At 46.2% G+C, this 15110-nt stretch overlaps 2 protein-coding genes across 6 annotated transcripts in view; one reads left to right on the top strand and one right to left on the bottom strand.

Moving 5' to 3' along the window:
- The window catches only part of ccdc191 (coiled-coil domain containing 191), a 35380-nt gene extending 31438 nt beyond the window's left edge, over positions 1-3942 (bottom strand). Inside the window, exon 1 of one of the 2 annotated variants that reach the window (XM_033033292.1) lies at positions 3762-3942. In XM_033033292.1, the coding sequence (XP_032889183.1) occupies positions 3762-3848 (87 nt within the window). In that variant the 5' untranslated portion in view covers positions 3849-3942. The remainder of the gene's footprint in view (positions 1-3761) is intronic. The other variant, XM_033033291.1, reaches the window with a different exon arrangement.
- LOC116980750 (queuine tRNA-ribosyltransferase accessory subunit 2-like) overlaps positions 3167-15110 on the top strand; it is a 42056-nt gene continuing 30112 nt past the window's right edge. For 2 of the 4 annotated variants that reach the window (XM_033033303.1, XM_033033300.1), the window contains exon 1: positions 8894-8970. The gene's annotated coding sequence lies outside the window, so the exon portion shown is untranslated. Of the gene's footprint in view, positions 3189-8893; positions 8971-14017; positions 14125-15110 lie in introns of those variants that run through there. The other 2 variants (XM_033033301.1, XM_033033302.1) reach the window with 2 other exon arrangements.

The following is a 15110-nucleotide window of genomic DNA, read 5'->3' as shown; positions in this document are numbered from 1 at the left end:
GATGTTTCTGGATTAATTTATGGGAATTAAACATTAAATTCCTTCCATTTGGCATATAAATTCATGACAAAGTGAGATTTAAAAATCATGTTATATTGTGAATTCTTGTGTGAATGGGATCAGTTTGTTATTTGTCATTTGGATACTTAGGCTATTTAAAAATGTTAGCCTTGGGAAAGTAGTGGGCAGAAAGGCATGTCATGTGTGGTTTGAAGAGCAACAACTTGTAGTTTACAATGCCAAAATTGAGAAGTTGAGGAAAAACAAGGTGTACAGAGTTGCTTATTGGTTACAATCTGAGGAGTATGATGATGCTGCTGATTATAATACACCAATGTACCAACTAGCAACTGATCTTCTCCATAAAGACTTAGTCTTTTGCTAGAAATTTAATTTCTTTACATGTCTGTTACGGACTTACATCATATAATACAATAATATTCAAGTTCTGAGAATATCACATTTCCAAGGCCCAACTGCCATGTGGAGATGATGACGGCCATGTGGAGGAGACAGTTGGTCAAATGAGTGGTAGATTAGCAGATCACCTCTCGTCTATGTTACTCCATCAAGAAGCCAAGACGGCAGCGGCAGTAGACAGAGGAAAAGAATATTGACAGAAAGCGGGCTGGGGGCTCGTGTCCCATTCTTCCGGACTCTGGGAGTAGACAGCGTGAGGGGCCCCAGGGCACGGAGGTGGAGTAGTGGGCATATCAGGCAACAGACGGTACGCTCATTGGGCGACGTATTGGTGGAGTGGGCTGCTGGAGACCCTGTGGACGCCTGGGGCTCAACTGGATTAGGCACCACTCCAAAAGGCCAAGAGCACAGACCAGATGTGGCCTGCAGCAATGGAGCAGCAGCAGACATCGACACCATCGCTAGGCCAGGCCAACCCCCGCAGCTCCAACCGCTGCCTGGACAAAGGCTCTTTATGGCCAACTAAAGATTCTATATTTTTAATAGCTTTTAACATGAAGGATACATGGTGGCGCCGGAAATGCAGCAACTTTTGTGCACTGCCTCAGTGTAATCTACTATTTTTACACTTGTACTCCAATATGATTATGCCCATGTATAGTAGGATTGTTATTGAACAATGTAAAAAATGTCACTGTACCAAAGTAGATACGACAATGAAATACCATTGAACTTCATTGTGGATGTGAAGGGGGAGGGGTTGGGGCACACTGGACAAAGAAGGGATGAGTACTTTTTGTATAGGAAGGAACTGCAGATGATTGTTTTACACCAAAGAAAGACACAGAATGCTGGAGTAACTCAGCGGGACAGGCAGCATCTCTGGATAGAAGGAATGGGTGATGTAATGGGTCGAGACCCTTCTTTAGACCGAGAGTTAGGGGAGAGGGTAACAAGAGATATTGAAGGGCGAGGTGTGAAAATGAGAGATCAAAGGGGACGAGGTTCCAGGAAAAGGTAGATCATTATTTTTTGTACCATTTTGTAACATTGCCTTTGTGGCAACTCTTTTCTGTACTTTGCGTGCAAAAACAAAGATTTCACTGCACCTAGCTAGGTACAAGTGACAATAAATATCATCATTATCAGGCTATTAAACACTATAACCTCCAAATAAGGTCTGAACTACACAGACTAGGGGGCATTTATTGTCATTTTGCACTATTATTGTTAGTTATACATAAATATAGTACTCTGTAAACAATAAACATGAAAAAAAATCAGTATTTGTGTGTATATAATTAGCATAATATTCCACTCAAGTGGACAATTAGAAGTGCCAAAGGGGGGGCATGAAACGTAATTGGTGAGTCGGATTAAAGAAAATCCCAAGGCTCTTTATACATACATTAAAAATAAAAGAGTAACCAGGAAGAAAATAGGACCGCTCAAGGATAAAGGAGCGGATTTGTGCATGAAATCAGAAGATGTAGGCGAGGTACTAAATGTGTACTTTGCATCTGTATTCACTAAGGAAAAGGATATGGACATACCACTAATATGGTACGGCAGTTTGAGATTAAAAAGTAAGTGGTGTTGAGGCTCTTGAAAAGCATTAAGGTAGATAAATCCCCAAGGCACCCATCTTAGATTATTGAGAGAGGCAAGAGATTATAGGGGGCTTGAAGAAGATCTATATTTTCTCTGTCCACAGGCAAGGTCCCAGACTAGATAGTTGCCAATAGACAATAGACAATAGGTGCCGGGAGTAGGCCATTCGGCCCTTCGAGCCATTTAATGTGATCATGGCTGATCATCTCCAATCAGTAACCGGTTCCTGCCTTCTCCACATATCCCCTGATTCCACTATCTTTAAGAGCCCAATCTAGCTCTCTATTGAAAGTATCCAGAGAACCGGCCTCCACCACCCTCTGAGGCAGAGAATTCCACAGACTCACAACTCTCTGTGTGAAAAAGTGTTTCCTCATCTCCGTTCTAAATGGCTTTCCCCTTGTTCCTAAACTGTGGCCCCTGGTTCTGGATTCCCCCAACATTGAGAACATGTTAATAATAACCTTAATAATCTTATATGTTTCAAGGAGAAACCCTCTCATCCTTCTAAACTCCAGAGTATACAAGCCCAGCATTCTCTCAGCATATGACAGTCCCACCATTAACATTGTAAACCTACACTGCACTCCCTCATTAGCAATAATGTTCTTCCTCAAGTTAGGGGACCAAAACTGCACACAATACTCCAGGTGTGGTCTCACTAGGGCCCTATACAACTGCAGAAGGACATCTTTGCCCCTATAATCAACTCCTCTTGTTATGAAGGCCAACATGCCATTCATTTTCTTCACTGCCTGCTGTACCTGCATGCTTACTTTCATTGACTGATGAATAAGATTCCCCAGATCCCGTTGTACTTCTCCTTTTCCCAACTTGACACCATTTAGATAATAATATTAGAAGAAACAAAGAACTGCAGATGTTCGTTTACACAAAAGGACAGAAAGTACTGCAAGTAACTCAATGGATCAGGCAACATTTCTGGAGAACATGGATTGGTGAAATTTTGGGTCAGAACCCTACTTCAGTGATTGTGGGAGGGGTAGCTGGGAGAGCAGAGAGGGTGAACATAGCATGGTAGGTAATAGGTGGATACAGGCCAGGTTTTTTTTCTGATAGACCGATTTTTGGAACAAAGGCCAGCGATCAAAGCTGAAGGTGTGAGATATGAAGAGTTGCAAATTGTCCAGCGGAAGGTAGGAGGAGGGAAGAAATAGGTGTGTGTAGGTGTGGCACGCGGGGGGAAGGAGGAGGGAGGATTGTTGGAGGTTATCTAAAATTGCAGAATTCAATCTTCCAGAACTGTTGATGTTAGGCTAACAAGTCGCTAGTTTAACGATTTCCCACAGCCTCTTCTTAAACAGTGGGGTCACGTTTGCTACTTTATACCCAAGATCTGTACAGTATCTATCCTATTAAACCAACCACGATTGGTTTAATAGGACATGAGAGCAGAGAATGAAACGTGGAGAAATAGAGTTATCAAAAAGACTACAAAAGGGTCGTCAGAAGAATGAGATAGAGGAATACAATAGAGTTTGGCACTAAGGTTTGACGGGCAAGTAACAGGGCAGATCTGAAGCCACCCTATCCATTCCCTCCACAGATGCTGTCTGACCGGCTGAGTTCCTCTGGCAATTTTTGTTTTGCTCAGAAACAAGGGCATTAATGCTAGAGGCAGTCCGATGGCAGAGTAACGTTGATGGAAACGTTAAACTTTAACCCAGCTAAACTTTCCAAAGGCCGACGAAAGTCCTTCGCTCACGTACCTTTGCTCTATTTTGGTTCTTGGTGAACCGCTTCCAGCGGAAAAGTCCAGGCTTATCGTGCTTCATCTCCTCGCCCTCTTCCCACATGTTCGTGAGTTTATTTATAAATGACTGGCTTAGCACAGAACTCCCCTGGCCCCTGGCCTGCTGCTGAGCAGTCACTTGGCGGTGCGGGGCTAGCGGGAGTTGTAGTTCCCTGTGTGCGGGGAGCCGTTGACAGCGACAGTCGGCAACCGCCCGCGAACTACAACTCCCATGATCCAGTGCACCCGCCGGCGCTGCGCGGCCTCTTATCACCATGACAACGACCAACGGCTGCAATAAAGCCACCAACAATAATGGAACACAAATGTTAACTTTGAATTGAGGTCGGTGTTTGGAAATCTTTATAAATCATAGAAGAGAATCAGAGGTTTGTAACAAAATAACGCAATCATTCATAAATGTTCATACTTTGCCACTTATTGGTTCTTTATTGTCACAGTGAAATTCTTTTTTGCATACATACTTCACAAATGCCATAGTTTTGCATAGCTCACAGTTGCCACGGTGTTGGGGGCCATTTAGTTCAAAATCCACAGTCAAAATCAAAAGTTCAAAATCCGCTTAAGATAAGACACAAAATGCTGGAGTAACTCAGAGAGACAGGCAGCATCTCTGGAGAAAAGGAATGGGTGACGTTTCGGGTCGAGACCCTTCTTCAGTCCGGTCCACTTGCCGGATGTACTGGAGTGCCGCCGATCCACGTAAGCCGCAGGCTGCTGCTGCACGGCCTCTGCCGTCGCCCTTGACCGGCTCAGCTCACCAACCATCCTCACCCTTTAAGTCCTGGTGGTGACTTGATAGATTCAGATTCAGATTCAACTTTAATTGTCATTGTCAGTGTACAGTACAGAGACGACGAAATGCAGTTAGCATCTCCCTGGAAGAGCGACATAGAATATGATTTCAATAAATAAATCTGTTTACATGCATAGTCATAGACTTCTTTTTTCCTGTGAGAGGAGTGTCCGGGGGAGGGGGGGGGGGGGGTGATTGGCTGTCACCGAGGTACATTGTTGAGTAGTGTGACAGCCGCAGGGAAGAAGCTGTTCCTGGACCTGCTGGTCCGGCAACGGAGAGACCTGTAGCGCCTCCCGGATGGTAGGAGGGTAAACAGTCCATGGTTGGGGTGAGAGCAGTCCTTGGCGATGCTGAGCGCCCTTCGCAGACAACGCTTGCTTTGGACAGACTCAATGGAGGGGAGCGAGGAACCGGTGATGCGTTCGGCAATTTTCACCACCCTCTGCAGTGCTTTCCGGTCGGAGACAGAGCAGTTGCCATACCATACTATGATACAGTTGGTAAGGATGCTCTCGATGGTGCAGCGGTAGAAGTTCACCAGGATCTGAGGAGACAGATGGACCTTCTTCAGTCTCCTCAGGAAGAAGAGACGCTGGTGAGCCTTCTTGACCAGAGTTGAGGTATTGTGGGTCCAAGAGAGGTCATCGGAGATGTTGACCCCCAGGAACCTGAAGCTGGAAACACGTTCCACCTCCGTCCCGTTGATGTGGATGGGGGTGTGCGTGCCGCCCCTAGACTTCCTGAATTCTACAATGAGCTCCTTGGTCTTCTTGGAGTTAAGGGCCAGGTTGTTGTCAACGCACCATGCTGCTAGGAGTTGGACCTCCTCCCTATAGGCCGACTCATCGTTGTTGCTGATGAGGCCAATCACCGTTGTATCATCTGCATACTTGATGATGGTGTTAGTACCATGTACAGGTGTGTAGTCGTAGGTGAAGAGGGAGTAGAGGAGGGGGCTCAGGGTGAGGGTTGAAGAGGTGTGCTTGTCTAACCTAACAGACTGGGGTCTGTTGGTTAGAAAGTCCAGTATCCAGTTGCAGAGGGAGGGGTCGATGCCCAGGTTACCGAGTTTGGTGATCAGTTTAGAGGGTATAATGGTGTTGAATGCTGAGCTGTAATCGATGAACAGCATTCTTACGTAAGTGCCGTTGAGATGGCATCCTCCGTACTCCTATTCTTGCGGTAGGCAAACTGATAGGGATCCAATGTGGGAGGTAGGCAGCCTTTGAGGTGTGCCAGGACCAGCCTCTCGAAGCACTTGGTGATGATGGGGGTAAGTGCAACTGGGTGGAAGTCGTTGAGGCTTGCCGCAGTGGAGTGTTTTGGCACTGGTACGATGGAGGTGGTTTTAAGGCACGTGGGGACAACTGCTTGGGCAAGTGACAAGTTGAAGATGTCAATCCAGACATCTGTCAGCTGCGCAGCACAGGCCCTGAGGACGCGCCCGGGGATGCCGTCAGGGCCAGCAGCCTTACGTGCATTAGTCCTACTCAGTGCCATGTACACGTCGTAGGGGGTGAGTGTGAGGGGTTGGTGATCAGCAGGGAGCACAGCTTTGATGGCTGTCTCTAGATTGTCCCTGTCGAAGCGGCCATAGAAGTGGTTAAGCTCCTCAAGGAAGGATTCGTCGCTGGATGTGGGGGTGGTGTTGGTGTGTCTATAGTCTGTGATGGCCTGGATGCCTTGCCACATGCGTCGGGGGTCGGAGTTGTTGTTGAAGTGCTCCTCAATCCTGAGCTTATGGAAGTGCTTGGCCTTCTTGATGCCCCTCTTCAGGTTAGCCCTGGATGAACTGTAGGCTCGAGCATCGCCTGACTTGAAAGCGGTGTCCCGTGCTTTCAGCAGTAGCCTGACCTCGCTGTTCATCCATGGCTTCTGATTCGGGAATATGGTCACCCGTTTGAGGGAGGTGACACTATTGATGGTGGAGTTTATAAAGTCCAGAACAGAGGATGTGTATGAATCAATGTCCGTGTGGGAGTTAAGGGTGACCTGGGCTGCAAACGCCTCCCAGTCAGCTGACCTTGAAGGCGCTGGAGGCAATACCCTGGTACCTACTGACCTCCTCGATTCGGTGGCCTCCGAGCTTCCTGTGTATGGCACTGCATGCGGCCTGCCGGGTCCTTCTTCATTGCGGAGAACCAGGGGAGTGTGTCTATGTTCTCGGGGGCTAGCTATGCCCACTGTTGTAGCTTCAGATTTTGGCATGTATGTTATTGAAAATCTGGTTAAAGCATCTCACACACATTGACAAAATAATGAAAATCATTAAACCCCCAGTTTAAATTCCATTTGGAATATTTTGGAGGACCAAGAAACCAAGAAAAACGACTCTTGCGTCATCTAGGCATGAGAAGGCTCTGGGCCATGTGCTGCAGGATGGAATTAATGTAGATGGGTGTCCAATGTCAAGGATGTGGAGGGCCGAATGGTCTATTTCCAACATGGTTTACTCTTAATAGAGATTTAAGATGCACTTGTTGACCTTACAGTACATACTTCTACAGATACGGTGTTCTGCTCAGTATGTTTATAACCAGCAGGTCACAAAACATAACAATCAGTGATATTCATCTGTGATGTCATAGTGCAGCATTCAGCCATGCATTTGCTCCATATTTTCCATACTCCATACTCAAATTAATTTTCTTCACAACATCAATGAGTCTGAGGAAGGGTCTCGACCCAAAACATCACCCATACCTTCTCTCCAGAGATGCTTGCTGTCCCGCTGAGTTACTCCAGCTTTGTGTGTCTATCGTCGGTTTAAACCAGCATCTACAGTTCCTTCTTACACATCAATGGGACAATATGCATTCAGCGCAAAGAATAATAACGACACGAGTTGCACTGTACACACATACATGCTCAGTTACATAATGTAATTGGGAGAAGCACTTGGCTACAGTAACAAAAACATAAATTTACTAGTGTGAATGAGTTTTTTGCAAAAAACTTTCTTTAAAGTAAAAAACTCTTGTTCTACTTAAATCTTTCTTTAAGTTCTGGAGAAATGCAATGCACAACACAGGTTATGCAACAATATATATTATTTAAACAGTTTGGATTTATTCTTACCAAAGATTGTTTAGAATCTTTCTTGAAATGTTAAAATAAAACGTATACAATGCTGCTCACTCCCCCTTTCGCATCTCCTTGGGTACCATGTTTGCCGAGGGTGCAGCCGTAGTTTGAGAGAAGATAGACACAATAAACTGGAGAAAATTAGCGGGTCAGGTAGCATCTCTGGAGAAAAGGAATAGATGACGTTTTGGTTCAAGACCCTTCTGACTGAGAGTCAGGGGAAAGGGGAACCAGAGATATAGATGGCACATAGACAAATGAATGAAAGATATGCAAAAAGCAATGACGTTTGATAGGTGGTTTTACTGAGAAAAAATGATTCCGCGGGATTTTGCAGGATTGATGCTGAGATGATCTGTCTGAGGGTAGGGGTACACATAACGAAGGAGCGGTTTCAGAAGTAGTTAGTCACCTAGATAAAACAGTGGTGATAGGAACTACTGTTCTCAGAGGGAAGTGAATCTTTGGATATTTTTTTACTGTGGAGGTTCAAGGCTGAGATGGTCAGTTTAATTTGGAGAAATCAGTGATCACAGGGATCAGACAGCAAAATGGAATAGCGACCCAGATCAACCATGTTGAATACTAGGCAGACTCGAGACCTTTTCCAGCTCTTCCTTAATGTTCCTGTATCTCAGAGAACCAGGCCCGTGACTGAAACTGTTACTTGTGTGCCATGCCACGATCCGTAAGCACAGCGCAGAACACAAAGTGCTGCAAGTACCTCAACAGGTCCGACAGCATCTCTGGAAAACATGGATAAGCGACATTTCGCGTCGGAACCCTTCTTCAGACCCGAACCGTTGCCTATTCATGTTCTCCACAGTTGTGTAGGAAGGAACTGCCCAAAGATAAGATACAAAATGCTGGAGTAACTCAGCGGAACAGGCAGCATCTCTGAGTTGCTCCAGCCCTTAGTTCTACGCATGATGTCAGCATCTGTAGTTCCTTGTCTCTCCATTAGGGTGCGGTGCAATCCGGCGCTTCGGCCAATTTTAGCTGGATAACCCGCTGAATGACTCCAACTATTTGTGTTTAACTTGTGTCTGCAGGTTAATGCCGTTGGCCTCTTCGGATGTTCCCCGACCGTGATGTTCACCGGGTGCAGCAATTTAGCACCAGCGCATTCGCCAGGACAGCCCATGGAACGCAGCCCGGGGAGCGCCTGCACGCACTGTCACGTGGCAGCGCCGCGACCCCGTGACGTCAGTACGGCGGGATCTGCTCTGTCCTTTCATTGGATGTGTGTTGCAGCGGCTGGTGATTCCGGGTGCCGGTGAAGGTGAGCACACATGTGGTACTGAGTTGGTGTGTGTAGGGTTTGTGTGTGTCTCGGTGCAGGGTTTGTGTGTGTGTGTGTGTTGGTGTAGGGTTTGTGTGTGTTGGTGTAGGGTTTGTGTGTTGGTGTAGGGGTTGTGTGTGTTGGTGTGTGTGTGTTGGTGTGTGTGTGTTGGTGTAGGGTTTGTGTGTTGGTGTAGGGGTTGTGTGTGTTGGTGTGTGTGTGTTGGTGTGTGTGTGTTGGTGTAGGGTTTGCGTGTGTGTGTTGTAGGGTTTGCGTGTGTGTGTAGGTGTAGGGTTTGTATGTGTAGGTGTAGGGTTTGCGTCTGTGTTGGTGTAGGGTTTGTGTGTGTTGATGTAGGGTTTGTGTGTGTGTTAGTATAAGGTTTGTGTGTGTGTTGGTGTAGGGTTTGTGTGTGTGTTGGTATAAGGTTTGTGTGTGTGTTGGTGTAGGGTTTGTGTGTTGGTGTAGGGTTTGTGTGTGTGTGTGTGTTGGTGTAGGGTTTGTGTGTGTGTGTTGGTGTAGGGTTTGTGTGTGTGTGTTGGTATAGGGTTTGTGTGTGTGTGTTGGTGTAGGGTTTGTGTGTGTGTTGGTATAAGGTTTGTGTGTGTGTGTTGGTGTAGGGTTTGCGTGTGTGTGTTGGTGTAGGGTTTGTGTGTGTGTGTTGGTGTAGGGTTTGTGTGGGTGTAGGGTTTGTGTGTGTGTGTTGGTGTAGGGTTTGTGTGTGTGTTGGTATAGGGTTTGTGTGTGTGTTGGTATAGGGTTTGCGTGTGTGTGTTGGTATAGGGTTTGCGTGTGTGTGTTGGTGTAGGGTTTGTGTGTGTGTGTTGGTGTAGGGTTTGTGTGTGTGTTGGTATAGGGTTTGCGTGTGTGTGTTGGTATAGGGTTTGCGTGTGTGTTGGTGTAGGGTTTGCGTGTGTGTGTTGGTGTAGGGTTTGTGTGTGTGTTGGTATAGGGTTTGCGTGTGTGTTGGTGTAGGGTTTGCGTGTGTGTTGGTGCAGGGTTTGCGTGTGTGTTGGTGCAGGGTTTGCGTGTGTGTTGGTGTAGGGTTTGCGTGTGTGTTGGTGTAGGGTTTGCGTGTGTGTTGGTGCAGGGTTTGCGTGTGTGTTGGTGCAGGGTTTGCGTGTGTGTTGGTGTAGGGTTTGTGTGTGTGTGTTGGTATAGGGTTTGTGTGTGTGTGTTGGTGTAGGGTTTGCGTGTGTGTTGGTGTAGGGCTTGCGTGTGTGTTGGTGTAGGGTTTTTGTGTGTGTTGGTGTAGGGTTTGCGCGTGTGTTGGTGCAGGGTTTGCGTGTGTGTTGGTGCAGGATTTGCCTGTGTGTTGGTGCAGGGTTTGCGTGTGTGTTGGTGTAGGGTTTGTGTTTGCTGGTGCTGTGTTGGTGTTTTGTTTTGGGTTTGTGTGCTGTGTTGGTGGTTTGTGTGCTGTGTTTGTATTGTGTGTTTGTGTTGTGCTGTATATGTGTAGTGTTTGTGTTATGCTGTGTGTGTGTTGTGGGAGCTGCACTTACGTTGGCAGGGTATGCGCGGTCACCGGCAGCATTTAAAAAGACATTGTTTTAATTATTAGCATCTCCCTCCTCCTTCCTTCATTCGTTCAGTTTTATTTGGAGCATGTTGGTGGTTGTGGGCATCCGCCTTGCATAGCGTGGATTGGGTGAATGAATTTGTGGGAAGGAACTGCAGATGTTGGTTTACACCGAAGTTATAAAGCCACCTTCTTTAGAGACCGAGACCCTTTACTGTCAAGATTCTTTTTCAGACCTATTCCTTTTCTCCAGAGTTGCTGCCTGACCCGCTGAGTTACTCCAGCATTTTGTATCTATCTGGGTGAATGAATCTGCTCCTTGACTAAAGACAGTATTTCTCCAGTTCGACAGCAAAGAGCGTACATCATCATTGACTGCCCAGAAAACAATAGTGTGATAGGAAAGTGTGGTTTTTAAAGCCTTGTGATGAAAGTGTCAATTAAAAAAAAACATTGATTTAAAAATAATTATCCTCGCAAGTTTGCCACGTTGCACGTCTGTAACCTCCGGTCGTGAATTGTATAAAAGTTTTTGTGCTTTACCATTTCTTGACTCTAGCAAGTTTAGTTTAGAGCCATCTTGGGGAACGGCTGCTAACCAGCAGCCGTTCGTTTAAATCACTTTTTTTTGAAGTTTTTAGTAAGTCCTGTGCTTCGTCCGTAGGAGAAATTGACTTTTTAATGTGGAGGGTAGGGGGTAATTATACTTCTAGGTCCCTACCTGGTCGCTGAGGCAGCTTTTTCTCCGGGCTGCCCTGTCGACCCGTCCTCGTGGCCTACCAGCGGGCGTGGAGCGCCGTTTCCTGGCGGGGACCGCCCAGCACCTCGGCTTCGGTGGCGGCATAGCGCTGGAGCGCTATCGTGGAGCGGAGCGGGCGATGCCTTGCCTGGGTCGCCGCGCTGGATGGACGCGCTGGAGCTCCGGTGAGCTGTGACCGCCAAGATCAACACCTCCAGGCTGCGGGTCTGCGGAGCGGAGCGGGCGGCGCCGACTCTAACTTCGGGAGCCTGGGAGCTCCAACCCGGCGCGGCCTTGTCGGCTTCCGAAGCCGCGGTCCCCAGCTAGGAAGCGGCCGTTCCAGGTTGCCCAGCCGCTGAGAGGACTCTCCCGACGCCGGGGCAACACCACCCGGCCAGAACGGCCAGGAACATCGGGCCTCCATAGAGGCAATAGCGGTGGCCTCAATAGACCTGACTTTGGGTGAACTGGGGATGGGGACTGGACATTGTGCCTTCCCCCACAGTGGTAACCACTGTGGGGGGGTGATTTTTTCCTGTGTGTAAGTTAATATGTTAGCCTGTGTCCAAGGTGGCTGTCGGAAGGGAGAGTGGACGCTAGCGTGCTTTAGCTGCCGCTGCTCTCTCTTTCACATTGTGTTTTTTGATTTTTTGTCTTTGGAGCGATTTCTGTCTTTAATTTGTGTATTGGTGATGTCCTTAATATTTATTTTACTCCGACTATATGTTTTTTCTCTTCTGTTAATTTTTTGTAAGGTGTCCTTGAGACTCTGAAAGGCGCCCGAAAATAAAATGTATTATTATTATTATTATACAGCGCGGAAACAGGCCCTTTGGCCCATTGAGTCCACGTCGACCAGCGATCCCCACACAATAACGCACTAGGGACAATTTACAATTATACCAAGACAATTAACCTACAAACCTGTACATCATTGGAGTGTGGGAGGAAACCGGAGCACCCGGAGAAAACCCACACAGTTTTAATTTTATATTAACATTTTAATAGGTTAGGTTTATTGTTGCCACATATACTGAAGTATAGTGAAAAGCTTTGTTTTGCTTACTATTCAATCAAATCAGATAATACTGTACATAAATACAATCAAGCCAAACCCAAGTACAATGGGTAGAGCAAAGGGACAGGGTGCAGAATATAGTTCTCAGTGTTGAAGCGCACCAGTTCGAGGGATGTTGTTTGCAATGCGGTCGAGATGAAACTGACAGTAGCTTTTGGAAGGGCTATTCAGAATGTTTATAACAGGGGTTTCTGTATCTTCTGCCTGTTGGGAGTGGGAAGAAGAAGGAATGGCCAGGGTTGGATAAGTTTTGATTATGTTAGCTGCTTTTCTGAGGCAGAATGAATTGTAGACGGAGTGGGATTCTAGAATACATCCACAATTCTCCATGGTTTCTTGCGGTCTAGGACAGAGCTGTGTCCAAAACCAACATATGATTCAACCTGACAGTATGCTTTCAATTGTGCATGAGTCATTGGCGACATGTTGACTTTTCCTTGGTCTCCTGAGCATGACTTCTTGGCTATCAGTTCAATGTGGGTGGTCCCCAACTGATCCTAGGTAATATTTATGTCAAGGAACGTGAAACTCAACCATTTCAACTTCGGCACCATAGATACTGATTGGCGCAGGTACTCCATCTGTGACTGAAGTTGATAACTAGCTCCTCAGTCTTGCTAAAGGGGCTGTCCCACTGTACGAGCTAATTTAAGAGTTCTCCCGAGTTTCCCCTGATTCGAACTCGGAGAATTACGGTAATAGCCGCTCGTAGGTACTCGGGGCTCTCGTGGACATATTTCAACAGGTTGAAAAATCTTCACGAGTCTTCACGAGCTTACCGCGTTTCCCGAGTACTTGCCGTTAGCGTTATGAGCCGCTAAGAGACGTCCCGAGCTCTGACGTACCCGCTACGTACATTCTACGTGCTTACCACGAGTTCGATTTTTTTAAAACTCGGGAGAGCTCTTGAATTAGCTTGTACAGTGGGACAGCCCCTTAACATTGAGGGAGAGATTGTTGTCCTGACACAGTGTTACTAAGTTCTCAATCTCCTTATCATTCGCCTCATCACTGTTCATGATCCGGCCCACCACCACTGTGGTGTCATTTATAATCTTGTAGATGGTGTTAGTGTGAATTCTGCTACAGTCATGAGTGCACTGGGAGAATAATAGGGGACTAAGTATGCATCCTTTCAGGGCACCGGTGTCGAGAATTATTGTGGAAAATGTGTTGTCACCTATCCTTACTGATGGTGTTCTATAGGTTAGGTAGTCGAAAATCCGGTGGCAAAGGTTTAGGAATGTGGAGATGAGTTTGACTGGGATTATAGTGATGAAGGCGAAGCTATAGTCGATAACTATGAGTATGACGTAGATATCCTTGTTGTCTACATGTTCCAGAAATATAGAAACCTGAGCGGAGGTCTTTTTCACACAGAGGGCTGTGTGTGTACAGATGAAGGTGCCAGAGGAACTCGTTGAGGGAGGTACAATGATAACATTTAAAAGGCATTTGGACAGGTACATAGGAATGGTTTAGAGGGATATTGGCCAAATAGGACTTGCTTAGAGGGTACATCTTTGTCAGCATGGATGAGTTGGGCAGAAGGGCCTGTTTCCATGCTACTTGACTCCATTACTTAGGTCAGTTAGCAGCTGCGGAAAGAGAAACAAGTTAATTTTTCAGGTCTGAGATCCTTCATCAAAGATTGCCTGTCCTGATGAATAGTTTTCAACCTGAAACATTGACTTTGTTTCTCCATCTGTAGATGGTATCTCGACAGTTGAGTACTTCCAGCACTTTCTGCTTTTGGGTAGGGATGAAGTGACAAGGATTACAGTTCAATACATCAGCCAGCTTACATTCATAGAAGAGGTAAATCAGGAAATAATGTTAAGACCATGTAATATATAAGCTTGTTGAAACAAATAATTTGGAGGATTATTCTTTCTTAGGGCATTAACAATTCCTTTGCAACGCGACTTCTCCAGCCCGTGTCGCGGGGTTGGAACGACCCGGACCGGGACCGTACATCATCTGGCGCGGCTTCATTGCCGTGGGACTCACCATCGCACGCTGGGGCTCCGACCTTGTACTTTCAGACCGGGAGCGGGGCCGTAAATCGCCCCGCGCGGCCTAAAATGGCCGTGGGACTTAGCATCACCCGCCTGGAGCTTGGACATCGGGAGAGAAATTGAGAGCAGGGGAGAGAAAAGACTTTGCCTTCCAACACAGTGGGTTCACTGTGATGGATGTTTGTGTGAACTTAATTGTGTGTATGTCTGTAGGACATTGTTTTTGTTTGTATGGCTGTGGAAACAAAATTTCGTTTGAGTCTCACTGGGGCTCAAATGACAATAAATTTGTATTGTATTGTTATCTTTCCCATTGAAATCTTTAAAATCCAAGCAGTTCCATGCCTCCTAAAGACTGTTTCCAGAATTATCCTTTCTTTTCATGTTCAGTAATGTCATGTCTGAGCAACTGCAATAGTTTGTCTTGTTTCAATATTTTTTTCTCTTATGTGGTCAATGAGCAGTTTTATCTCTCTTTGTTTCACTAAGTCGGAAGTGATGGAGTATTGACTTTGGTAGCTTCAATAATGGAATTCTTGTGTACTTGCTTGTGTTCTCAGATTAATACTATTGCTGTGTTACCATAGACCTGGGGACATGCAACTAAAATAGAATGACTGAACATAGAATCAATGATTAGAATGAAAAATAAGTTATATATGATAATCAGTCTGAAGAAGGGTCTTGACTCGAAACGTCGCCCATTCACTCTCTCCAGATATGCTGCCTCACCCGCTGAGTTACTCCAGCATTTTGTGCCTGCCTTCGATTTTACTAGCATCTACA

The sequence above is a fragment of the Amblyraja radiata genome, chromosome 14 (genome assembly GCF_010909765.2).
Source record: "Amblyraja radiata isolate CabotCenter1 chromosome 14, sAmbRad1.1.pri, whole genome shotgun sequence".
In the NCBI taxonomy this organism is placed as follows: domain Eukaryota; kingdom Metazoa; phylum Chordata; class Chondrichthyes; order Rajiformes; family Rajidae; genus Amblyraja; species Amblyraja radiata.
The sequence above is the reverse complement of the archived record's forward strand: the minus strand, read 5'-3'. Positions and strand labels throughout refer to the sequence as shown.